Genomic DNA, 27,648 nt, shown 5'->3' with positions numbered 1-27,648 from the left:
GACTTTCTGCTCTGTAGTGCCGCATTGAGCCTATCATAGCCACAAATTCATGTTATATAAATTAATAATTGAGAACCTCTTCTGCGATTCACCTGTTTCTGAAGATGATTTATTCAATCTGTTGCTGTTATATTTCAAAGCAGCAAGTTTCACTGCAGCCTTTTCTTGGCACCATTGTTGTTTTCACATGAACATGTATGGACAACATCTTGTTAACAGAGTGGCTGACAGGCTTGCATTGCAGGGAATGGATTATAACACACTTCTGTAGGTACAGTAGCCATGAAAAGGTGGAATATTTGTTCTTTGCCTAAAAAAGTGGAAGTTATAATGGTTGGTTCTCATTACAATTGTTAATAGTTAGCTATAAAATTTACAACATCTCTGCCAAGAAACATGAAAAGAAGTCATTCCTGCATCAGTGTAGCAGACGTGAAGATATAAGATTAGTCACTATGCCAGTGTAACAAGGCTGTCTCTTAATTTCTTAATGCTTATATCTGTTTCAGGACTTTGGACAGCTCCTACTGCCCACAGCACTGTATGTGGGTTCAGCAGCTTCTTCTCGTATGCGTCAGTTTTAGTGTGTTGTACTCTGTTTTAGGACAGATTTGATGCCATGAGTCCTGGGTGATCTGATCACAAATGGACTATAGGTGTGTGTGTTCGGATCTCAGTAACATGGCCTGTATGCAACTAAATATGTACCAGATATCTACTGAGCAACACACATAACATCAGTATGTCTGTTGAGTTCTCTGTAAAATCACAAATATAGGGACCTAAGCTAGCATACATCATTATTGTTTTATCACGTTTCAGAATTTAGTGGCATTTATTGAGGTGATATTTAGAAACTCTTCTGTGAAATAAGCTCAGTTACTGTCTGATATGAGACAAATATTGGAGAACGAAACAAATGATCTGTGATTGTACAGAGTTTGGTGTCAGCTTACCTCTGCTGATAAAGACACACACTATAGCTTTTAACTCTTGAAATTCTGTCGACTCACCAACAGGCCGTTAGCAGTTTCTGCTCCACTTCACTGTGTTCAAAGGTATAAATGGTTTCACATGTGATTCTTGTGGTGATATTACTATTGGACAATATTTTCCTCACAAAAAGGTCTTTCTTACATTGACAAGGGTCTCAACAATCCAACTGGGTCAAACTTTTAGCCCAAATATAATTTCTTTGCTATATTCTCACAGATTTTTGTTACACAATTTACACAATTTACACAATTTGTTACACAAAAAAAAAGAACTGGGAGATGTGCCAAATTCTTGCACTGCCTTTTACAGAATTAATTTTTTCAAGAAACCTCAAGAGCGAGAAAACATTTCAGTGGTAATACCACTGCTTTTTTGGAGTTGTATCAGGACAGTAAATGGTCCCAGAATGTGTCCCCAAGATGGATTCTGTTTCCATTCCTAAGCAAAGGTGATAAAAATGTCCTGTGCCATCTCTGAATTTCAGAGATCTGAATGAGTCCTCCGTCCATCCTGAGCGTGTTCACACCTGTATTTAGCACTGTCCACTTGTAATTGGCTCATCCAAGATACATTATAGCATCAAATGTGAACAAATCCTTTAAGTCAATATGTAAATGTTTGATCTTGTTGGAAGAATGCTGGATTTTTAATGATATCGTCCGATTGTACTATAGAACTACAGCACATTAGTTCTCTCCTATAGTGGACTTAACGTGGTAATTTGCCTATTCTTGTCAAGATGGCCCACTGGCAGACCCAAACTTGAAACACAGGGCTTTTCAAATGTATATATGTTAGTGTTCCCAGAATGCTGGAATGAAATCCTTTGTGCGCTAACACAGATGATGTGCCGACGTCAAAGTGCATCCCTCTTGCCTACAAATCTAATCTTACAAAACATCATGCCGTTTTTGAGTGACTTATGATTACCCAGCAGACATTTTGACTTGTCTTATTAGGGAAGTTAATGATGACTCTGTTGTGCTCCTTTAAATCATTGCAGTGGGATTGCGAGCCAGCAGATGAAATACCCTGAGACACACATCAGGATAGATTAACTTCTCCATTTATTTAGTTGTGTGTATCTTGTTAAGATGTCTTTAATGAGAAATATGAAGATGTAGTTTAAAGCATAAAATATTCTATATTTTTTCTTAAAACTTGGTATATTCCAACAAATCTAGAAACCTGAAATGACACTTAACTCCAGGTTGCTCTAGGTGCTATATTGGCACTTTGCATAGCATTATAGCCAATGGTATGAGTGTGTGTGTATGGCATCAGTGAGAAATACACTGTTGAAGTGCTCGGTGGAATGTAGTCAAGGTTAAAAGGTAACGTGAGTGCAGATCAGTTACCATGTATTTGTGAGCAGTTTGGTTTTCTTTTTATGGAAGAGGCTCGGCTGTTTTAGGGAGCTCTCACTGAATTTGAGCAGACATTTTGGAATCTTGTCAATAGGCAACCTGAAGCTGCATTTGTCATTTCTGTGACTAACAGTTATAAACAGGAATTGTTTATTTTCACCTCTGCTTCTTGACTCATAATGCTGCCACATAAAATCAGAAGAGAAATCAATACCTCGAAGATTATGTGAGATTCTTGCATCCTACACTTACAGTACGCTCTGGCTGCATGGGCTGACCTTTGGGAGTCATCTAATGACAGTAAAGATATTTTTCCTTTCTGCATCTTAACATTGTTGCCTCAGCTGCTCACTGACAAAAGAAAAGTCGCACATTATGGAGATGTAGAGAGAGGGAAGGAACAGAGGAGTCAGCAAAGCCTTTGTGCTTTTCTCAAAAAAAGAAGAGCAAACGGCACAGAGGGCCAAGCAGCTGTCAGACGTGCTGTCAGATGCACCACATTTTTTTCACTTATCAAATTTAGAGCCCGATTCGATTTGTTTTTTTCCCCTGTCAGATCCAGGTTGTCATATCCAGTCTGCACAACCCTCAGCACTTTGCATGGCCAAATACGAGGCCAGGTGACTAACGGAGAGCCAGTCTGCTTTATTAGGTGCTGCTCTGTTTATGCCTCGGTGCTTGATTCTTCGTTGCTCAAATGCTGTTCATCTATTTCAGGCCACTTGCTTTCAGGATAACGCAAGGCCATTACAACAGTAGTCTCTTTGCATTATGAAAGAGATTGATGTGATGTGCGCTTCCCTGTTTGCCCAAGAGAAAACGCCATTTTTATTTGCTTAAGAGATGAGAGGGTGTGCTTTTTTATAGGATGGGAGAAACAAGAACAGGCAGTTAGTTCAGCATTCACTGATGGGCAAGAGCCATCCATTTATGTGGTTCAAATATAGCTATCAACACTGTGTATGTGTGTGTGTGGTAGTCTTTCACTCTGTCTTTAAATTTTTACGTCTATAGCTTTGAATAGCTCATATAGCATCTTTAAGTGCAACAAAGATTAATGTATTATGTTGTGACCTGATTTAAACTTGGACAAGAGATGAAAGGAAACAGGATAAGAAATTCTCAACATTCTGTCAGCAACTTTGCAGCTGTCATTAGGTAAGAAATAATCTGTTTGATTAGCTCTGATCAGAGATTTGGCGGGGGTGGGTGGTGTGGGGGTGCAGGGCTCTTTGCAATTCATCTAATTTGGAACAGGGAGCTGTTATCTACATTGGATGGCATTAGGAGTGGGTGCTGTTAGGCTAATTGTACTCAAATGTGTCCTTTTACTGTCATTTGGCAGCTCAGGTCCTTTCTGTTTCACTGCCTCTGTGGGTTATTGCCTAGTGAAAGCAGCATTCTTAGTGGAAACACATATAAGGAGATTTCTCTGAAGTTGCTTCACTGGCTTTGTCTGAGTTCCCATTGGTGTCACGCTCAGCTTTGGGCATCCCATGACAACGTCGCAATTCAGATGCCTGCAAGAGAATTTTAAAGAGGTCACCTTCTCCAGGGAGGGGGAGGGACAACTGAGTCACATTTGAGACGGCACACCACGCTCAGCCGCTGCCCTAGACTCTGAGGAAGAAACACATGGCCTGGTGCCAGCGGAGCTTCAGTCAGTCTCTTTCTTCCGTGCAGTTGGTCACAGATGATGTAAATCTCCTGGTATACAGATTTGATCAAATATTTTTCCCTCAGGTTTTTTTTTTAAATCTAGGACTCTACAGATGCTCATTTGGCACAATTTAAAGAGACTTGTCCGGTAATACACAGTTATTTTCCACTAACAAGAAAATCCTTTATTTAAAGCACTATAAATGACAACAAGAGAGCTGCAAAAATATTTCTTCATAGTTCTTCATGCTCTGTAAAGCCAGGCCTCTAAGCTGCAAATAACACCTTATCATAAGAATACATACTGCTCTCCTGAGCACTGCTATGTGAGCTGCGATGCTCATATACTAAAGAGAATCATACTTACTGGCCAACTTGGCTTTGTGCTTCCCATCCAAACAATTGCTGTCATCCTTACTCGTTTCTTTGGCTGCATTTAGGGGACAATTTCAAAGCGTAATGTGTTCAACAGTTTCTGTGTTTAAAAGCTTGAGAATAAACACAAGATGGAACTTGAGATCAGTGATGCACTTGATGATTTAAAAGGATCTGACATCTGTAGCCAGTTCTAAAGCATATGTTTGTGAACAAGCGTCCGGCCACCTTGTGTAACACATTAGACTGTCGTTTGCTGCCCGGCCTGATTGGGATTGGCTCTTCCACAGCAAATGGCATGCTAATTTGCATGACATCAAAACATTTCAACCATCGTCCCCATGTTGTGGGCCTGGTTCATGTCACAACTAATCTCTTCAGGAGAAGCATTGTCCTTTTTTCCTTCTGTTTGAGAAGCAGCCTGTAAAAGCTGATTTCAGTTGTGAGCTGATAAAAGAGCAAACTGTCCATTCAAGTTCTGGTGCAGGATGAGAACTTCTGAGAAAACATATGTTGCAGTAAACACTGGAGGCTTTTCTTTCTTCCCTTTCGTTTGTTGCCTGCAAATACTCAGTGTGTTGCTTTCTGGCTATGTGTATATGACTTATGCAAGTGATGTGCTTGTGTTAGGAAGCACTTGCTTCTTCTTTAACTACCTTTAACCTTTGTGTAAAAGGTGGATATCACGAACACTTACACATTCAGTTTGTTTTTCTCTTTTTACGTCAATTCAAGGTGTGGATTATCCTCTTTCTGAAAGGAGAATGTGCTTGATTATTTTTTGTAATACCTCGTCTTTCAGAGTGTGTTCCTTGAGGAGGCCATCTTGTGCTGCTGTTTTAAAAGCCTCAACAGCAGCTCTTTTATAGGAAGTGAGTGTGTGTGTTCTCAGCTTTGATTGGATAATGACTGTGATTAAATTAAGATGTAATACAAATGCTGAAAAAGATATAAATGGGTTGTTTTGAATGTTGCCTTAATTGTTGATGTATAAGATGAGGAAATGTAATGTATTTTCCAATAATTTTGTCAATTAATTTTTCTAGAGGTTTAACCTGTTTTTCCGGTTTAAACTCAGAAGGCAGAGTCCTTTCCTATATATACAGTATATATATATATATATATATATATATATATATACAGTATATATGTATATATATGTACATATAATATGTAATTTTGGAGACTGCTGGTCTTCTTGGAAGTTTGAAAATAAATGGCATCCTGTTTCTCTGCTTACTCAAGCCAGTGAGATGCCTTGCTGATGCCAAGATGCCATGTTTACGTGTCATCTTGGCACAGCTTGATTTTCAGCATTTACAGATTTTCACTTAAACCTGCTATAGCTGGTGTTTTCAGCTAGTTTGAGTTTGTGCTGTTGGGAAGGTAGTTTTCAATGGCTTCATCATCAGAGCTTTTTCCACTTAGAATAGCTGCCTACTGGAGTTAAAATGTACACCGATCAGAGCAGTGGGAGTGAAACAAATTAAAAAGTTGCATCTGAAAAAAAATAATAAGCAGAAAGATTCTAATATGTTCTGTATCAGCATATCAGGTGATAATTTTCTATCATCAACCAACTAGTGATTACTCTTATGGAATAGCAGTGATGATTATAGCAACTTTGAAATAGCATTATTGGAGGCCATTGCGTACAGATCTTCAAAACAACCTGACACTAAACTGGCTAATGTATCAGGGCGTGGTTGCTTGATACGTGGCTCAGATGCTCATCCTTCAGACATAAAGCAAAATCATCAAAAGAAGCTGCGTTCTTTGGCACATGTACATCCAGCAAAAATAGTTTGGTTCATGAAGATAAAAAGTTCTCACAACCAAGACACTCCTGATGTTAGAATGTCTTTCTTATGTTTATGTTTATGCATTTAGCAGATGCTGTTATCCAAAGCGACTTAATAATGAGGATATAATTATGTTTATGCTGTGAAGTCTTTGGTGCACCATTGAAAAATGCCCATGCGTAGCAACTTGTTTTCTTCTTCAGGGTAGAATACAAATTAGCTGAAGCTGGTGTGCTATTGAGCCAGACAAAGGCACAGGGGCCTATATTCAAGCAAAAAAAACTGTGATGATGACTGCAATAGATGAATGTAAATTATTCAGTATATAGAGAAGAAGATTGTGGATCCAGACCAGTAAAACGGCAGACTGGGATTCTGTGAGTCAGCACAGAGAATATCATATGTGTCTCAGGATTTGTGTCCATGTGGAGAAGCTAAGATATCACTGTAATCAGTATCAGCCACTGTCCCGTATTAAGCTAGCTGTCCATTGTGTGTTTTATAGTATGTGTCTCTGTATATGTGACAGATTGTAAAGTAGCCTCCAGGTGAATGCTTTTAGTCATATTGAACTCAGTGAAACTGATGTTACCAACAGGCTGCTTATGTTGTCAAATAAAGAGAACAGAAACACACTCAAAAACCAGGTAAGATTATTCAGGAGTATTGTCAGCTAACACTTTCCGTAAGTCTGAACGAATAAATAGTGTTTTGAGTAGAAATAGAAATAGAAATAGAAAAATACTTTATTCAAGTAGTCAATAAGAATTTACAAGCAATAAAGATGTTAATTTGTCAAATGCATTTATTACAATCTTATCACTACACACAATATCAGTATGGGCCGATATTCAGCTTGTTGACCGCAGCTGGCATATCAGTAAAAGGGATAACATCAGCCAGTGATGGCGGCTGATACTTATCTGGTGTGTCTTGGTTGTGTTGCATTGACTTTGCCATTTATCTACATTTAATTCTGTTGGGCACAAGGGGAAATAATGACAGCAACAACCGGAATTTGCTATCAGTCAAATTATTATCTTTATTACTGTTTTCATAACCCATGCAGCCCTAGTTTTGCCCCCTGAATGCACGCTCATCCATCATTGTTTGTAAGCCGGAGACGCACATCTAGGAATAATAACATGGTAATGAAATAAAGACTTAACTTAACTTTTTAGTGCTTTTTAGTGCTTCTGTTTAGAGACCTCACTTCTCTCTGATGGGATACCAAAGAGCTCCCACCTCATAAAAGATTCGAGACAAGCAAACACTCTTTTCATATACAGTACATCACCCCTGTGACTATTATTTATTTCTCTTTTTTTGGTTTCCACCTGCTACTAAGAGGGCAGAATTTGAATTATTATCATGTGTGACTTTCTTCACTTTCTAATATACTTGTTGACACTATTGTTTAATGCAAATTGCTGCCTGCTCAAAAAGGCTCAAATTCCCATTACATATGCAAGTGATCTAATAGAAGCTAAAAGCCCAGCAGAGTTGGAGAGTATTTTGGTAATTACTGGCACGCCTGAAACTAAGCTTTAGCACCACTACACAACACTTAAGTGATCCATATTCTCCCCAGCATCAAGGTTGTTTTGTAAAACATTGCTCTGTGTGAAAGATGTGTTATTTTCTGCAATATATATATATATATATATATATCATTGTGACAATATGCTTTTGATTTTGAATATGTATAATTCTTCAGGCCTGTGCTGAATAATTGACTCTGTAAAATGCCCTTGATGATTGTCCTGCCTGCTGGCTGTTGTTGAATGTACCATCTGTTTACAAAGTCAACCAAAACTCTGTGTCATTTGTCGGCACATAATATTCAGCGTTGATACGCACCAAGAGACCGATGTGTCCTCTGACATTCAGATTTCATGTCAGAGTACCCTGAATGCTATTTTCAGTTAATTCCTTCAGTTCAGGGCTTTTGAACTGATCTTTTTTCTACACATCTGTAACTGTAATCATACTTAACATCAGCTATCGAATATAAATTATAAACCCAAATTATCCAGCTTAGTTACCTGTGAGAAAAAGAACGAAAACTGACACTTGTTAGTATAAATCCCACCCAAATCCTGTTTCTTAAGCAGCTATTAACACATTTCAAAACGCCATGCATATCCCAGCTTATGATTTTCAGTGCCACGTGTCAGACTGCTGGGAGGAGAGCTGACACTCAGCTTGCATTCCCCTTGCACCACTGGTACAAGATGTTGTTTTTTATATTTCTTAGCTGCTAAAGAATCACATCTCAGCAATATTGAGCCTTGACCGAGGTCAGCTCGCCAGCTTCTTATCAATCATCAGACTCCTCCACAATACGCCCAGACGTCACATGGCAGCCCATTTGAATTGCTTAACCTCTCTAAGTATTAAGACTGCTAAATGAAGGTCTCTTTTAGCTCTGTAGCCCCCTGAGTAGCTTATGTGGTGGCACACAGTGAGAAGCACTTGTCTTTAAAGGCCATACCTGATTTGAGTGCTGTCTGCTGAGCACTTCACTGTGAAGGTCACCAGCAGGGGAAGGGAGGGCGGACATGTCAGCTAAGTCGCTGTGCTCTGAATACTTAGTAGCTCTGCTGGGAACATGTCAACTCACATGTCTCTAAGAGTTACCAGTGAATGGTTGAGCCATTTGCTGTGAGAGCAATGAGAGACAAAAGCTCATCAGTCAGATCAGAAATGCAGAATCACAGGTGAATTAAATACCTGCACGGGTATTAAAAAATTGTAATTCTGGATCAATTGCTCATGAAAGTGTCATAAATAATTGAAATCACATTGATCAGTGTTTCCATCACAGTTTCTATATAATTGAAGGACACAGGTACCTCAAATAATAAAAGATAGCTTATGTTCTTAAACGCGATTAGCTTCCAAACATGCTGGCATGAATGCAGGCCTTAAACTCAGATCATTTCATAGAGAAATGCTAAACGTGAAAACAAACTTCGAGTTTTAAACTCTGTTCTTCCTATTTCTGAACTGTGAAGGTAAAATGTTAAAGTAACACCGACCAAAACAAGTTGATGTTTGATGGTAAAGATTCATGCTCAACAGCCTAAATTTGAACAGGTTTTCACAGTGCTACAAACTCATGCCTTTACAAATAATGCACGGGGAACTGTTCAAACCATCCAAACGGTTTTAGATATTAATGAACACTGACATCTGTGCATTTCTATATTACCTTGGAAAACACACAGCATGTACAGTAACACTTTAAACTGTCATAATTGTAAAGCAGTCCTGTTTTGCAGTTTGTGTTGAGCTGCTGGAAGGTGGTGATACAGAGTGACAGCCAGTTTTTATTTAGCTTGTGTAATGGCTGCTTCCCACAGAGAAGCTCTGTGGCTGATGACTATTTACATAAACAGTTTTTTACTCTGCTTCTTCAGCACCTAAAATGATATCTATTATTCTAAGCAATCAGCAGTGTTATCCCTTCTCTGAAAGCAAGTGGTAACACAGCATTTGATGCGTCTTATTTATAGCATGTTGGCTCTGCGCTAAACAGCCTTTTCACTGCTATTAGTTATGACCCAATACAGCTCGTAGTGAGCACCTGTCACCATGCGTTTCACCACACCCTGACATGTTCTGCGCACTATCCTTTAACTAATGAAAATGTCTGATATATGTTGTCTTTTTTCCATCGTGTGAGATTTTGATTAATCTTTTGAATGTTTATCATTTTCGCTTACAGCTAAAAATACACAATATACATAGAACGATGCTTGTGTTTGGAGGCAGGGATTTTAACTCATATGTGAAGCCAGAGTTAGGCTTGCTGTTATAATACAGACACAAACTGACATTTGATGTGGAACTGATCACTTTAAAAACATGGCTTCATGCCTGTGGCAATGTCCCATTTTCTCTCACTTTACCTCAATCAGCCAGACACTATTTTCATAATGATTGTGTTCCTGGCAGCCAGGAAAATAAAACAATAGAAATTAACATGTGCAACTTAAAACTAGAAATAGTCTTCAATTAGCTTTTAGTGACTGTTTTCAGCTGATTTAGAGACTACCTGTCATGACCGCTGACAATGTAAATCCGTAACCTTCTTAGTAAACCTTTGACAGAGGCCCAACCCCCCCCACCCACTGCCTTCACGGGAATTTCAGTGCCACTGCTCAGCCAGGTTGCTGTTAGCTCAGCTTCTTCCTTTCATATGCCTCATATACTGATCCATCACATGGTGCAATGACTTCTGCAAAGTAAACACAATGTTAAGTAACACCAGTTGTGCTTTTCTTTTTAAAATGCTTCTTTAGCAGTCCACTTCACTGCTTTAGCTTTAGTGCAGGCCTGTATTATTATTGTGTAGTTTGGCAACTCTTAGCGCTATTTTTGCAAGTCCTCTATCAGACACGAAAGAGTCTCTAATATTATCTCTGAACTGGAGTCATTAATCTGGCACCTGGCAGAGGTAATGTATACAAAATGTGTTACATAAAAGTCTTACTGAAAGGTAATATCTCTAAGATTCACACGAAATACTGTAAGTAAGGGGAGGTTTCAAGCATTGTTTTCAAACGGCATCATGTCACGTTTGTTATGTAAACCCTCCTTTATTTAAACTGTGTTCACTGTTTTATATTGAAACCACATAACACTGTATTCTGCCTGAATACATTTTCTGTCTCAAATTATTTTGCTATTACGTGTGCTTACAAGAGTATTCTATCATTCAAACTTGTTGGTAATAATGTCATTAAATATGTTTCTTACCATTTATTTATTTATTTTTGTCATCGCTTTGGATTCTTATCACGTGTCCCTGCTTGCGTGCCCTGAAATCTTCAAAGACATTTGTGTGATGGAGCTCTTCCTCCTCTCTTCCCTCAGGTTTTGCAATCCTGCAGGCCATAATGGAGTCAGCTGTAGCCAATAACTGGCAGGTAACAGCTCGCTCGGTGGGGAACATTGTGGACCCTACAGAGTACAGACGCATCATTGAGGAGATGGACCGCCGTCAGGAGAAACGCTTTCTCATCGACTGTGAGGTGGATAGGATCAACTTGATCCTGGAGCAGGTATTTAGCCAACCCACACTAACAGTTCAGCCTGCTTTTAGGACCACATTGGAGAGAAAACTCTCCATGATTATCGGCGTTAATTTTATGCCTTCCCTCCAGCCTCCTGATTCTGCATTTTCCGTTGGTTGAAAAAGAAAATAAGACATTTTCCTGGCTTTCTCTGCTTGCCACTTTATATTCCTTCTTTGTTGTTACCCTAAGCTCCCAGAGTTCCTCATGATTGCCTCAGATTTCAACATTCTCATTTAGAAATCGTGTTAAAACAAGGAAGATGTGGGTTTACTCAATTAAAGCTTATTTGTTGTTTTGTTATTGTGTAAGTGCGTGTCTGTGTGTGTGTTTGCATGCTGTTTGAGGTCACCTGGGCTTAATTCACATGGAGGAATTAAACAGCCTGCTCATTCGTGTTTCCTAGGTGATCGTCAGCTCCAGTTTTCCCACACAAGTCTCAGTTCAGTCTGTGCTTCTCACTGTGGCTGCAGCACACAGACTATTTTAATGTCAAAAATGTATCTTACCTGAGAATTATCATACCTGCTAAATTGAATTGTGACCTATATTTGCTTCTTTTAGATATGTCTTTATTTAGATGGTACGTTTATAGTCTTTGCACTAACCTGTCCCCGTCTTCCCTCCTAATCTCAAAATAAAGGCAGCGCTGACACTGGCTGCCTATTAACTATCTTAACTGAATAGTTTTGATTGTCAAAACTTAACCGAGCTTTTAAATTATAGTGCAGACATAAAGTTGTCAGTCCATTAAAACTGTTGAGAGTCCTCTTGAATTAATTTTCCTTCTCAATCCAAACACTTTTTTAATGAAAGACACAGATAAACCTTTTATGAACATATTCAAACACTTAAGTCTGTACGTTGTTAAAGCACTAACTGATGGCAGACTAATGTCCTCTCTGGAGTGATTCTCGAAGGTTGGCACAGCTTGTACCTTTGGAGGTTTCTCCCACACTTCTTGGCAAAACTGTTAAAGCTCAAGTGGGTTTGATGCAGAACGTCAATGCACAGCCATATTCAGGACTCTATAGAGATTCTCTACTGGGTTCAGACACTTTTCATGAAGCCTGCATATATTTTGCAGGTTGTTGTCTCGTCAAAATGTAAATCTTCACCCCAGCTTGAGATACTGAGTTCTCTGGAAAATGTTTTACTCAGAGTTACTCTTTATTTTTCTGCATCCATCTCTATTTTTATCCTATTCCTCACTAGTCTTCCAGCCCCTTTCACAGTAGAACATCCATCCATGTTTCACTGTAGGGATTACATTAATAAGGTGATGTCCAGTCCCTGGTTTCGTTCTCATGCACAGCTGGAAATCGTTGCCAGATTGCTCCGACTTTGCTTAATCAAACCAGAGAATTTAGCTTCTTGTTGACTGGCAGTGGTTCAGGTTCCTTTTGGTAAAGGCACATTCATATGTGACAATACAATAAAGCCTGACTGGTGGAGAGCCGCACCAATGGTTGTTTCTTAAGTACCATCTCCCCAAAGGATCTCTGGCTATAATTCATTGGTGCTCTTGACTTGTTGGTTACCTGTCTGAAAAAGGTCCTTTATTGTTGTTAAGCATTCAATTTGGATGGGCAGCTAAGTCTGTTAGGATTTCCAGATTTACTCCAGTTTAGAATGATAGAGACCGCTGTGCTTCCATCTCTTTAAATGTTGCAGAAATGTTCCTGTATCGTTCCTGAGATCTGTGCCTTTGCTTAGTTTTTAAACCCCATGGCTTGGTTTTCATTGACATTCAGCACAAACTGTGAGACCTTAACTAGACAGTTGTGTTCCTTTCCTGATTATGTGCAGTGATTCAGTTTGGCTCAAATAAACTGCAGTCAAGTTGTGGATGCGTCACCAGGACTACTGATAGATATAAACTGCACCAGAGGCCAAACCCCGGAGTAATGTTAGGCCCATAAGTTCACTGCTTGTGTATGTATTTGTGTGCTCATTTGAACCATTAATCCAGGGCGTGTTTTAACCTTCTGTTCTTTGTTGAGATATCTGTGTATGAACGCTGCTGCCCTCTACATAATGATGTTTATTATTGAAGGACGTATTATTTTACTCTGACCTTCAGTGGGGGTCGGTCTCCATTTTCACTGACACAAAGGGAATATGTTTGTAACGGCACTGTATATTTTCATTAGTTTAAGAGAGGTTTACTTTTCTCTGTGCTTCACATGCACACAGGGAGTTTCTTTAAATGTTCTAAAACTGCCTCTTTGTAAGAATCGAGTTGTCCAATCAGATAACGATGGTCACTTTCTGTCAGATTCAATCATAGCCTCTTTTCTCTGGCAGATTAGTGTCGGACAAGTGTCCCTCCAGATGCTCAAGAGTGGCAAGTCACATTCACATCTCTTGAGAATGACTCCTTATACGAGCTGTGACATCAACACTTGGTTTAATGTAATATCAGCTCCCGTGTAAGTAGGACACACTGTCCCATAACAGCAACAACAATGAGCCTACTATAAATAGCCTACCCTCCTAGCCTGAGGGAAGATCTCTCATGAAGGCAGGAGTGAGCAAACACAACTGAGATCACTCAGGCATCAGGAAGCCACCATTCTGGACGTTTTCAATTAGTGAGACGGCGATCATTCGATTCCTTTCGATACACACAGCCAGGCTGTTATATCTACTGAGAGATTTATTAATGAATGTACTGGATATGGAAACAACTGTCACTGAGTTTGTGCTAATTATTTTCGTCAGCAGGGTACTCTCAGTAGCTACAGGTTTTATTTGCTGATAAATGTGCTGTGGGATTTTTTGCTCTTCTGTTGGCTCTCTTACCACTTTTAAAAGTATCAGTTTGCTCATCCCTTCAGTAAAGTAAAGACGGCGTGATAACACCTTTAAGGCTTCTCATCAATAATAGAAGCACAGTGGATTTGTTATTTCTTCCAGAGAGGATCCATCACCTCTGGCACAGTGGAGAGGCAGAGAGCTTGTGGGAACTGAGCCATGTGGTGTGAGTCTCCCAGTCTAGTGCTGTGGAGAGAAATGAGAGTAGTGCTGAGCACCCAGAGGTGCGCTGGAATTCCACACCCAGAGAGCAGGATAGGGAAATGAGATGCTGGATGTGGATGAGATCACATGGATGGAAGTATTTAATTTTTTTTTGTGAAGTTGCTTTGTTGGGTTTTGGTTTTAATGGCATTCATCTCAATAGCTCAGTGTCTGACCTGCTAATGTTAGAAGATGGTCAGTTTTCAGGTTACCTCTGCTGGGAATCCTAAGTCTATGAACCAGATATCATGGTTGGAGTTTGCATGTTCTCCCCCACCATCCATACACATACATATTAGGGGAATTGGTGTTTCCAAATAGACCCTAAAAGTGAGAGAAGAAACTTTCTAAAAAAAAACACTGATGATGCACACTGCTTGCATGACTAAAAATGCACACGTCTGTACAAACCGGTGAACAAATGACAGATGGTAACGAAACTGCGATCCCAGCTTCTGGCAACAGCGAGGACAGTTTTGACAGTAAGTGTGGAAAAAATTTACTGGAACATTTCAAACCTAACTGGTGCTGTTTTTGGCCACTTATATTGGCTTTTGCACATTTGTACAGACTGCAGGGAGTTACTTGGTGATGAGCATAACCACCTTTTGCTGGTGAAGTATATCTAATACAAATATACTTCACCAAATCCATAAAGTGAGATTAATCATCCTAAAAGGGGAGTGGACGACTCACAATGCTCGACAATGGACTTGACAGTTGTTCCTGAATATCTGACAAAACAGTAAACATCAAGGAAAATGATGATAGTTATAAAACAGATAAGTTACTACTAGTTACTACTGTGTAATGTATACTTTTACACTGCTTCAGCAAGACACTGACAGTCCCTTAAAAAATATTCATATGATCATAGTTTATGTACACCTGCAGTGAAAGCTCCAGAGTGGGCAACCAGCACAATGAAGATGAAGGAGCTCTCTAAACATCTCAGGGATAAAGCTTTGGAGAGGTACAGATATATTTTAAAAATATATATATATATATATATATATATATATCAGAAACTCTAAATAGTCATTATCAGACAACAGAAAGAAAATACCACCACAATAAACCTGCTAAGAAAGGGCAGCTCATCAAAACTCATTATACCAGACAAAAGGGAAAGAGGTAAAATGAGGAACAAGTTTATCTCCATGAGACCCATTTAAGCTGTAAAAAACAAAACATTTCTGAAAGAAAATAGGAAACAAAAATAAGATAGAAGACTATCTAAATATGTTGAAGAAAACACACAGCTGTGACTAGATCTTTATGTCTTGGTGATCAAGGAAAACACTACGTGTGTGTCCAACACCTCCCATTAACCTGAGGACAGAATGTCCATTGCAAAGCATGGCGGTGGCTGCATCATGGCGGTGGCTGCATCATGGCGGTGGCTGCATCATGGCGGTGGCTGCATCATGGTGGTGGCAGCATCGTGGTGGTGGCTGCATCATGGTGCTGGCTGCATCATGGTGGCGGCTGCATCATGGTGGCGGCTGCATCATGGCGGTGGCTGCATCATGGAGGTGGCTGCATCATGGAGGTGGCTGCATCATGGAGGTGGCTGCATCATGGCGGTGGCTGCATCATGGTGGTGGCAGCATCGTGGCGGTGGCTGCATCATGGTGGCGGCTGCATCATGGTGGCGGCTGCATCATGGCGGTGGCTGCATCATGGAGGTGGCTGCATCATGGAGGCGGCTGCATCATGGTGGTGGCTGCATCATGGAGGTGGCTGCATCATGGTGGTGGCTGCATCATGGTGGTGGCTGCATCATGGTGGTGGCTGCATCATGGTGGCGGCTGCATCATGGAGGTGGCTGCATCATGGTGGTGGCTGCATCATGGTGGTGGCTGCATCATGGTGGTGGCTGCATCATGGTGGTGGCTGCATCATGGTGGTGGCTGCATCATGGTGGTGGCTGCATCATGGTGGCGGCTGCATCATGGAGGTGGCTGCATCATGGTGGTGGCTGCATCATGGTGGTGGCAGCATCATGGAGGTGGCAGCATCATGGTGCTGGCTGCATCATGGAGGTGGCAGCATCATGGTGGTGGCTGCATCATGGAGGTGGCTGCATCATGGTGGCGGCTGCATCATGGTGCTGGCAGCATCATGGAGGTGGCAGCATCGTGGTGGTGGCAGCATCATGGTGGTGGCTGCATCATGGTGGCGGCTGCATCATGGTGCTGGCTGCATCATGGCGGTGGCTGCATCATGTTGGTGGCTGCATCATGTTGGTGGCTGCATCATGGAGGTGGCAGCATCATGGTGGTGGCAGCATCATGGTGGTGGCTGCATCATGGAGGTGGCAGCATCATGGTGGTGGCAGCATCATGGTGGTGGCAGCATCATGGTGGTGGCAGCATCATGGAGGTGGCAGCATCATGGCGGTGGCTGCATCATGGCGGTGGCTGCATCATGTTGGTGGCTGCATCATGTTGGTGGCTGCATCATGGAGGTGGCAGCATCATGGTGGTGGCAGCATCGTGGTGGTGGCAGCATCGTGGCGGTGGCTGCATCATGGTGGCGGCTGCATCATGGAGGGGGCAGCATCATGGTGGCTGCATCATGGCGGTGGCTGCATCATGTTGGTGGAAGCATCATGGAGGTGACTGCATCATGGTGGTGGCAGCATCATGGAGGTGGCTGCATCATGGTGGTGGCAGCATCATGGAGGTGGCAGCATCATGGTGGCTGCATCATGGCGGTGGCTGCATCATGGTGGTGGCTGCATCATGTTGGTGGCAGCATCATGGAGGTGGCAGCATCATGGTGGCTGCATCATGGTGGTTGAATGAGAAAAAGTTTCATGTTATATGTGACAAACCCCAAGAAACCTGCAGCTGTTACTGCTGCAAAACTAATGCATGCTCAAGATTCCAGGGTTATTGTTTCATTACTTGTTTAAGAATTAGAAGAATTTCCTCTTTAAAAGTGATGAAACAAACCCCTTCCCAAAAAAATCTATTTTAATTCCAGGTTCTAAGTTAACAAAACATGAAAGAAGGGTGAATAGTTATTTTTCAAGGCTTTGTATGTGTACTTGGGCCTTCATCTCTTTTTTCTTCACTTTGACTTTATAATAGAGTTGTCAAAAGAAATCTTTTCTCAAATACTTGTGTCTAATTAGATACTCACTGGCAGCGATAAGAGTGCTGTCTTTATCTCCTGTAGTTGACAGACAACTTCCCCACAGACAGACAGCCCTTCTTGTCACTATCCTCCTACATGTGTGAGTTAGAGCCTGTCTCACCGTCGGTGAGGTTGCAGGTTGGGACTATTGTGGAGGTTGTCATCCGCCTGTTTGTTCAGTTAGCAGCTTACTGTTGCGCTTGCTTCCCTTGTCCCTTTGAACTATGGTGTGTTTTTCAAAATAAATGAGCATTCAGACCGCTCAGTATATGACAAAGATAAGACGTGGAATCAGCGGGCAAAGGTCTTGTCTTTCCGATATGAAACCGCCATGAAGTTTATAAAGTAAAAATACTGTAAAGACGGAGCGCCGTGCGTGTATCTGGTACCGCTGCTGCTGTGTCCAGACATTTGCAGGGATAACCAGTTTGATGACTCAACCATAAACCTGTGTAAAGTTTGCAGAAACAGACACACTGAGCTTCAGCTGATCTCTCTGCAGCATTTCAAAAACGGGGATCAACTAATTTTTCTTCAGAAGAGACTGAAATGACCCAATTCAGTCCATGCAGCCATGTTGTAAAAGAAAGAGCATGACTCCTGAGAAATAAAAAAAGAAGGAAACTAAATGAAAAACTGAGCTTAAATGAATATCCGACTCTCTGAAAGTAGATAGCATATGTGCAGCTCATCAAAAGTGGCAGTGATGTGTCAAGCAAATAACTTTAATCAACATGCAGCTCAGAACATTAATATTTATTCCATCCTAACATCATTACTGGGAGAGGAAAGTTTTATTGGCTTGTTTGTCATGCAGGCAACCAAAGGAGACCCTTGAGAAGTCTGAGTTAAAAAAACAACATCAAAAGCATGCAAGTGGGAGAGTTAGCAGGTGCATAACTAGTGAGAACATTACAATTTTATAAGCTTTTTATGTTGCTGAAACAAGCGCTCAGTAAGAAAACTGTGTGAAGTTTAGATGTGTGAAGCTAGTGGCTACAACAAATAGAGCAATCTGCAGCTCTAAGGCACACATTTCATTATGTGACACAACCACTGCCTGTTGAAAGATTCAGCCGTCATAGAGGCATTTTGAGCAATGTTTCTCTGATATACAGCCATGTTCTTCCTTCAGTAACCAGCTTCTTTGACAGTTAAATCCCTCATTTTTCCCATTTTTGAGTAGGATAACAATAATTAGTTGACTGGTGTTAAAGGACAGTTATCCACTTCAGGATTCATGTTCCAGTACGGAGGAAGGAATTTGACAAATCAGTGCAACAAAGTGAAGCCTTCATCAGTGTAGAGGGAGTCAAATCTTCTTCAAGGCACTTGGGCAGACATCCAGCTCTGCACAGGACTGAGGCTCCAGCCTGCTTAATTAGAGTCAGTTCCCCCGGGAATGTTTAGGCTGATGGTCCTGCAGCTTGGCCCAGCTCAGATCAACTCATCCAGACAGACGGGCAGGAGGAGCCCTGGACAAATAGAGATAACCCATAACAAATTCTCACACTTTGTCTCCTCTCACAGAGCAGTGCGATGGACCAACATTTCTGACCATATTCTAAACAAGGAGGCGAATACATGCAACTTGAGCTGTTGTACACGATTCGTCTGATACTGTAGCTATGATTCATTCGATTGTAACGCACTGGTGGGAGTTGGAAGATGAAGCACTGGGTTTTATTTTTGACTACAGAGTTTAAAAATCAGTTCATATTTGTGTGGAGGCATCCTGCTGGTATACAAGAATGTTTAAAACACTGGACAACAGTTGTGGGTGAGAGCTAAAAGTTAAAGGAATAGTTCATATTTGACAAAATTCAGTTATTCACAGCATTCCTTCTGTAAAGTTCTTTTTCTTGAGCCCTAAGGGTCACAACTTCACACTTATACGCATCTATTGTTTTCTCTGTCAGAACAAGGCAACTTTAGGCCAACGGTGAAACTAAATATTGGGAGATGAATGTTATGATTGAGCCGTCCCGGTCGAAATGTTGCCAGATGAGAACATTAACTGTAGGGAACAGCTTTGAGGGCATAGCCCATTGAAAGCATTAAAAATTTAGAAGCCAGTCAGATCAGTCGGTACTTCAGGTTCTCTTTTCTTTTCAGCCCTCAGGTTTTGTTTTCCGTACACTGTTTGATGAGACTGTTTCTAAAGAAATGGATTTAAACAGAGAGGCAGTCACATGAGTCCTGTGACATTAAACGTGCCGCTCGCTCAGTGACGGTAGTGCCTGACCTCGCCCAGGTTCCTGGTGGTTTCACACAGTCACAAAAAGCGATTATCTCAGGGGACTGTGAAAGTGGAGCATCAGGATCCTAAAAATATTTGTTATGCACAGATAGTTTTACAGCACTGCCAACAGAGGAGATTCTCGATAAGAAATAAGGATTGAATTTGAATTTCTGTGCAAACAGTAGGAGAGATTTTGAGAATACCAAGTAAAAAACTGCTAAATTAGTTATATTTTTGCAAGTGCAAGTGTAATTATTCAATGTATAGTTTGGAATAATTCCACTTGATAATTTAGAAATGATCATATCAGTCTGAAATTCTTGAAAATGTGTTTCCCATTGTGATCGTACATGTGTTTAATCAAATAAATGATTAGATAGACAAATGTTTTGTTTTTCCAATAAGCTGAATTCACAATTCTCTTTATGAGCCTCATTACCATTTTATTTAGATTTATCAAATGCAGGAAATAGAAGTTTTATTGGCAGGTATTATGAATATGTGTCAACCCCTCATCCCAGTTTTTATATCCACAGCCAAAGATTGAAACAGATAAGTATTGCTGTGACTGAGGAGGCGCCACATCCCACAATGGGTTTTTTTGATCTACCAAGGTGAAGAAACCGAGAGCCTTCAGATAGATTTATCAACTGTAGAATAGCTGTATGTCTCTGGGGTTGCTGCCAACTCAGCTACCAATGCAGCTGTCGGGAGATTTTCTTTTTTATACAAGTTGAAACGTCATTTGTAAAGGGTTTTTTGAAAAGAAACTCTTGGATTAAAAGCCAAAAAAAAGGGACACAATCAAATGTTTATGAAAGGATATAGAGCAGAGTCAGCATTCATTGATGGAGGCAAGATGCATCAAATTCAACTGCTTTTCAACCCAGCTTTATTGTTTAAATACAGCTGTAGAAACTTGTAGCATTTACCATTAAAGTGTAGCTTTCTAAAGTAGGATTCATATGAACTGCTTTGCATTCAGTTTAACATTCCCGTGTCTCGTTTTTGTTTTGTGTTTGTGAGCTTGTCTTCAAGCCTACTGCAGTGAGGAAGAAATGTTCTACAACTGATTATTCTCCAGAAGCTTAATGATGTTTTAATCTGTTATCAGCACAAGAACAGTCCCTTTTAGACTGTGTCCACACAAGATTGGTAAATCTTTAAAAACATTTTTTTCTCTGTTTTTGTCCAGATTAGATGCCCATACAGAAGTGTAAAGTGTTTTTGCCTCAGTGTGTGATAAACGAGAGTTGTGGCCAGTCACTCCAGGCACTGCACCTTCATTAAGTGCTATACGTCACTTGACGTCTTTAAAAGCTTTTTAAAGACAATTTGGAGGAAAAAGGGTAGACAAGGCTCAGAGATGATGTAGAGTGCAGATGCAAAATGCAGGAACACAATTAAACCAATCTGCAATGGAGGTAATTGGATTTATTGTTGAAATTGCTCAGAGTTATAAACCTGTCACAGGCTCAGCCTCAGAGCGTCAAGGACGTTTTGTCCTCGATACGACATGACAGTCAGGAAAGAGTAAATAGAGGACTTTAAAGTCTATAGGTTGGAATGGAAATGCAGAAAAATAGACCCACTGAGAATGAATTAGTGCAATACATGTTTGCCTGTAAGACTTAAAAGAAAAATAATACACCACAGGGGTGCTTGCCCTTATGTAAGTGGAGTCCTTTATAAACTTTCTGCCATGTGATATCACTGTCACTCTGGACATGTAACGTTTAGATAATTTCATGGGTTTAGTATACTTATCAAAACTGTGGAGGAGTGTGGAAAGTGAAAAGACTGGGAAAAAAAAACTCTCCACCCCCAGAGTGTCTTTTTGAAGCTTTGTGCTTTGCGATATAAAAAAAAAAAAGAGAGACTTTATCGGTGAAAAAGTTTAAAGAAATCAGCGACTGCAGCTCTTTCGATTGTCTTCTGGCTCTGACAGGTGCTGTACAATGTTTTGGGTTTAATTAAGTCCTGCGTGCGACTGAGACCGGCGGAGCAGGAAGAGGCAGACTGTGGCGCACATGCAGCTGCAGAAAGAAAGAGGGAGGTCTGCCAGAAACATGACCTTATTTTACATATTGAAGTTAATGGAAAGGAACAGGCACTGTCATCACAGTTTCTGCCCACTGAGTGTGTATGTGTGTTTCATGCAAACACACAAATGTACAAATGTGCTCATACACTCGCTCTTGCCCTTGCACATGCTACTTTGAAGAGTTTTCGGTTTTTCTTTCTTTCTGCCACGCATTCTGAAATTGAGGGTCTTTGTCATTTCTGAATCTCTGCTCTCTAAAAGTTCTCCGTGTTGTGAGATTTGATGGTGACTCACTGTGTGTCTTCTGCAAATTGTAGGTGGTGACCTCAGGAAAAAACAGCAGAGGATACCACTACATCCTTGCCAACCTGGTGAGAGCTAGCAATAACGCAACACAACTAAATGAATAAATAACCTTGCAACTGCAGTGTTTGGTATGATGTAATTCAGTAAAAAGAAAGGCAAGACTCAGTGGATATATCTTAGCAGTATTCAAACAAGTAAGGTTATGATGGACAAGCTTAAGAAGTCTTTAAGGGCTTTGTTTCTGGCTGTTAATGAGCTCTTTCTTCACTACCAGCAAGTTGTGATCTTTGCTCTCAGGGTTTCTCCAACATGAGTCTGGACAAGGTCTTTTCTGGTGGGGCCAACATCACAGGCTTTCAGATCATCAGTCCAGACAGCCCCATCGTCCAGCAGTTCCTCCAGCGCTGGGAGCGCCTGGATGAAAGAGAATTTCCAGAAGCCAAAAACACTCCACTGAAGGTCAGTGAGGCATAGCTGCCGATGCCGCAGTTTCATTTTATTCAACTTCAAAGACTTTTGTTCCCCCACCGCTTTTCTTTCAAGTTTTAAAGTTGTATCTCTGAAACCAGAGAATATTTGTAATTCTGAACCTTCTACTGGCATATGCTTAATGAACTGCTTCCCCTGAATAGAAACAAGCCCGTAGTTTCCATCAGTGCCACTGTTCTCTTTGTGCTGTGGAGACTGTAACCATGCCAAGTTGTGTTGGATCCTCTGGACGTCACTTGTGTGTCATTGGAGTTTCTTGTGGCCTGTGTCTCAGTACACATCAGCGCTGACCCATGATGCCATCCTCGTGCTTGTGGAAGCCTTCCGGTATCTTCGGCGGCAGCGAGTGGACGTGTCTCGTAGGGGGAGTGCAGGTGATTGCCTTGCCAACCCCGCCGTGCCCTGGAGCCAAGGCATTGACATAGAGAGAGCCCTCAAAATGGTATGTCTTTATCGCCCTAACTGTCCTCCTGTATGGCTGCTTATCTGCTTTGTGTCATCTCTCACTCTTTATTGTTTCAGAAGTTCTTGGTTTTATCTCTATGATGCCAAACTATAATTTATTTATTTTCCTTTCACAGCCATCATTTGCTCGAAATTAACTGCTGTAAATTAATCTTGTTTACTGCTAGAACTCTTTTAATAAGGCTGCCACTTTGAAACAAAACTGCGTTTGCTCACATTTGCATCCTTTGCTTAAAATTTTTTTAATTATTCTAAAAAAAGTTAGAACCATACATACATACATTAGACTTCTCCAATTCACAAGTCATCTAAAACACATTTGTGATAGAACTATATGTTTTAGCTAACAACATTAAGTGCCTTTTGAGGAGTGTGTTTAATTGATTTATGCTTAGAGCAGTTATTACTATGCTATTCTTGGTGCATTGCAGGTCCAAGTACAAGGTATGACAGGAAACATCCAGTTTGACACATTTGGGCGACGATCTAATTACACCATTGATGTGTACGAGATGAAGCCAGCTGGCCCCAGGAAGGTAAGTGAGCACATAGCTTTGAAAACATACATCGTAATTTGATTAATGTACACTTGGATATTCTTTGCAGGGCCAGAGTCTGATTTATAGATCAGCACTGTGTGTTTTAAGTTCACAGTTACATGAGTAAATGCACACATAGCAAGCTGCCATATATTAAGGGCTTTGATTTCTCTTTGCATGTTGGCAGGATAGAGGCCACCAGTAGTCCGGTCCTCTAAATCTTACTCAAATCATGAGAGCTTCTATTTGTTCTGAGAATGATCCATTATTCATCAATTAGCTGAGCCGAACTGGTGTTTTTTTACTCTGAAATTTGGTGTTTGAGTCACACACAGATGTATATCAGTTACATACATGTAATGATAATTTAAATCTAATCTTGAAATTCAGGTTTCAACAGTTTCTTCAAATACTCTGAAAAAAAACATCTTTGCATTAAATCTCAACGCCACGATGCTGTTTGGTGGGTTAGCAGCTCAAGGTTTGGAATATAGGGGTGACATTAATTTGTGCTTCTATCATATACAGGTATTTGTTTTTTAGCTGAAGTGTTTGAGTGCAGCTGAAAGTAAATGCTGAAATTATGCTACAGCATGGATATTAGCTCTGTAAATGTTAAATGTCCTTGGCTTTCTTTTATTAGAAAGAAGTATCTATAAGGGATAAAATCCATGTTCTTGGTTTTATAGCTGATAGAAAATTTCGATTTCAAACCGTTGATGTAGTTCTGACACAGTAGGAAAAGAGCTAAGAGCCCAGAGTCTCAGCTGGCATTAGCATTCAGCTGAACTTTGTTGATTTTGCCTAAAAGCATGGACATGCATCACGTCTTGTGGCTTGTGTCTAAAGGAGCAAGCAAACAAATGTCTACCGGGAGGAAGTGCAATCAGTCGGAAAAGCCATTTAGCTACTTAACTTGTCAGCTGGCGCACTCGTCAATGTTTGTTGGTTTATATGCTGAACTTTTTCAATATCTGACAAAAAACTGTCTATGCTCCAATTAGCTTGTGAACTACAGTTAGCAAGTAAGCTGACTACAAACTCCAGCTTGTTGGACTATTTCATTTTCACTTGGAGCTTGATATACTGATGTATCTCCACATTCTCAGTTTGCTGAGCTTCAACAACTGCACTGCTGTCATTGGGATTTGAATAATTGGGCAGGCCAAAGGCAAAGACAGTGCATGTCTGAAATCACACGCATATGCTTACACACAACACTCATGATGCCAACACTGTGGCTGGGCTTTAGTAGCTCCATGACCCTGAAGTCCCCACAAATGCTGACACCAAAGGGAGTGGACCCATAATGTCCACATAGCTCATCTCACAAGACAACATATATCAACAGCCTCCACGTCCAATCTCAGCGTGAAACTATCTGCAGTGACAACAGAGTGAGTGCTGCGTGTTATAGCTACCAGAAGTGGGAGACTTCTTGGGTGAGAAAAATGAGAGCGTGGCAGAAATAAACATAATGCCGCGACTGGAATCATCTCAGGGTAAGCAGACACAGACCATCTTTTATATTTTATTAATAGAGCAGTAGAAAAAAAGGAAAAAAGAATGATTTGTATTTGCTAGATAAAGCAAATTTAGACTAATAGATTTTTCTTGCTGGTATTAATTTTATTCGTCTTCCAATGCACTGTTGGTGCTGCTTTATTGTTATATAAGAGAGCATTTGCTGAACCAGGAATAGATTACTCCTACTCTCCTGAAGTATAGCCCAGGTGATGTGAGACGCACCACTACAAGCTTTTTATTAAATCATATTTCAGGCAAAATCCAACCGTCTCCAGCTTCACAAAAACAGCAGAGAAACTCACACGTACTCGGAGGCTCTACTGTCCACTGTCTTCTTTGCTTCTTCTGATAACTGTGAACCTCTGTGTCATTTTCAGATCGGCTACTGGAATGAGTACGAAAAATTTGTTTATATAATGGATCCGCAGGTCACCAACGAGTCCTCTTCTGTGGAAAACCGAACAATTGTGGTCACTACTATTATGGTACACTCTCAAGCAGATTTTAAATGTTTCATCTTAAGATTTCTGCCACTCAAGGTCAAAACGTCCATTGTTGCAATCTGTCCTGGGCGGGTAGAATTATTTTATTTTCAGTTGCTTTCCATCCACTCACTACATGTTGAAACAGTCGATTCACAAAGAGTGTTTCAACTGTATCCGTGTGGGTGCCAAAGCATTTTGGTTTTTTTACATTACAGAGGGCTGTTGTAGTAGTGACATCACAATAACGGCTTTGGTAAAGATAACTGTAAAGATAGACATCATTGTATTCACATTCAGTGCATACGTAAGTAAAAATCTTTCCCTCTCATTAAGTAATCTGTCAGTGGCGCCGGTGACGGAGAGTCAAATTAAATGATCTGCAATAAAAGTTTGAATTATGTTATTTCCTCTAAAACTAGTGCTCTTTAGTATACCAGGTTTAGCATTAGACACAGCGCCAGTTAGACTAGAAGCAGATTGCAGGTTAGTAATCATCAGCCAATCTTAAATGTATGATAAGGTGCGCCTTATCTTACATTTAAAACCATGGCTTTTCGTTCCTTCTGACTTTGCCTATTATGTCTGCATCTTAGGCAAATTCAGAATGTAATAGTCATACATTCTCATTTCAGTGTCTGGAAACCCATTGTCATTCCAACTAGACTGGAAATAGGCTGTATTAAGAGCATTTAGAATGAGGGGAGAAAAATAGAGAGAGAGTAGTGTCATTGCATTGTTTTCTGACTGGCATGCTTTTGATTTTATCGAAACAACAATTATTTGAGACATATCACAGCCATCTCATTAACTTTCATGTTGCTTTACTCCTTTTCATGACATGAAAAAGTACCATATTTAATGAAAGACAGTTCTTTCATTTTGTCTTTGATAACATTGTACATGACTGCAGAGTGGATAAGTGCAATTTTAAATAATAAATGTGTAAAACTGTAAAATGCTGCAAAGTGTCCAACATCAAAAGGCAACAATTTCTTCTTAAGATGTGGGACTTCTTAACCTTTGAGACTCATTAAGTCGAATAACCTCTGAAAAACATGTACATGCCATATGATGCCATTTCTTAATATCCCAAGGTGACATTATTCATCTTTAATGGCTAACATGTTTTGCATTGTTGTGGGTGAACTTCATTGTATTTTTTTTGGAATCTGAGTCACAGAGGTAATCTGTACTGATGTAACTTTGTAATTTAAACAACCAGATTATTTTGTTGTCGTGATAAAATGTAAGAAAAGCATTATTTTGTGATGCAACTGCTCCCTTGATGTAGCTTGCACATTCTTAACTACATGTTTGTTAGAAATAATCTCCACATTTTTGATAACTTTAATCTCTCTGCTGTCACTGATGTTTACTTTATGAACTGGAAAAGTGCTCCATTCAGCTTGTCCTGTTCCTCTGTGTAATGCTGATGCAAAGTACATGCAACCCCCTACCTAGTACCCATTTCCACAGATTTAGATTTTGGAAGAAGATTGCATGAGGGAGCTTGACAACCTGCTTTGCCTCCTTTATATGTGTATCAGAGGCTGTACTCCTGCAGTTTTTGCTCGTTGGTCTGTCAAGTCCCCCAGTAACGTCCTTTATTTTACTTTATTTCCGTCCTTATTCCTGCATGTGTGCATGCTACATTACCAATTAAGACCTCATGTGACCCATGAGGTCTGGCCACTGTGGATGTGCTCTTTCTTCTCTATGAACTCAAAATTCTGTCTAATTAACAGGAAGCTCCATATGTGATGTACAAGAAAAACTATATGCAGATGGAGGGGAATGACAGATATGAAGGCTACTGTGTCGATTTAGCTGCTGAAATAGCAAAGCATGTGGGGATAAGATTTAAGATGTCAATAGTGCCAGACGGAAAATATGGAGCCAGAGATCCAGAGACCAAGACGTGGAACGGGATGGTCGGTGAACTGGTTTACGGGGTAAGTGTCAACCTGTCTGTGTAGCCCTTTGGCTGTTGATCTTTTATAATTTCCTGTTACTTAACCATGAAGACAGGCTTCAAGGAACTCAGCACACAAAGACAAACCAAGCACATACAATGCATTACCATTAGTAAAGTAAATTTTTCCTTCT

At 40.5% G+C, this 27,648-nt stretch overlaps 1 protein-coding gene across 3 annotated transcripts in view; it reads left to right on the top strand.

The window, feature by feature from the left end:
* The window catches only part of LOC140280172 (glutamate receptor 3-like), a 73,859-nt gene that overhangs the window by 21,250 nt on the left and 24,961 nt on the right, over window positions 1-27,648 (top strand). For all 3 annotated transcript variants that reach the window (XM_072375460.1, XM_072375461.1, XM_072375462.1), the window contains exons 4-10: window positions 11,081-11,268; window positions 22,049-22,102; window positions 22,335-22,496; window positions 22,801-22,968; window positions 23,423-23,527; window positions 25,435-25,542; window positions 27,288-27,494. In XM_072375460.1, the coding sequence (XP_072231561.1) occupies window positions 11,081-11,268; window positions 22,049-22,102; window positions 22,335-22,496; window positions 22,801-22,968; window positions 23,423-23,527; window positions 25,435-25,542; window positions 27,288-27,494 (992 nt within the window). The remainder of the gene's footprint in view (window positions 1-11,080; window positions 11,269-22,048; window positions 22,103-22,334; window positions 22,497-22,800; window positions 22,969-23,422; window positions 23,528-25,434; window positions 25,543-27,287; window positions 27,495-27,648) is intronic.

The sequence above is a fragment of the Leuresthes tenuis genome, unplaced genomic scaffold (genome assembly GCF_036924035.1).
Source record: "Leuresthes tenuis unplaced genomic scaffold, fLeuTen1.0.hap1 SCAF_21, whole genome shotgun sequence".
Taxonomy (NCBI): domain Eukaryota; kingdom Metazoa; phylum Chordata; class Actinopteri; order Atheriniformes; family Atherinopsidae; genus Leuresthes; species Leuresthes tenuis.
The sequence above is the reverse complement of the archived record's forward strand: the minus strand, read 5'-3'. Positions and strand labels throughout refer to the sequence as shown.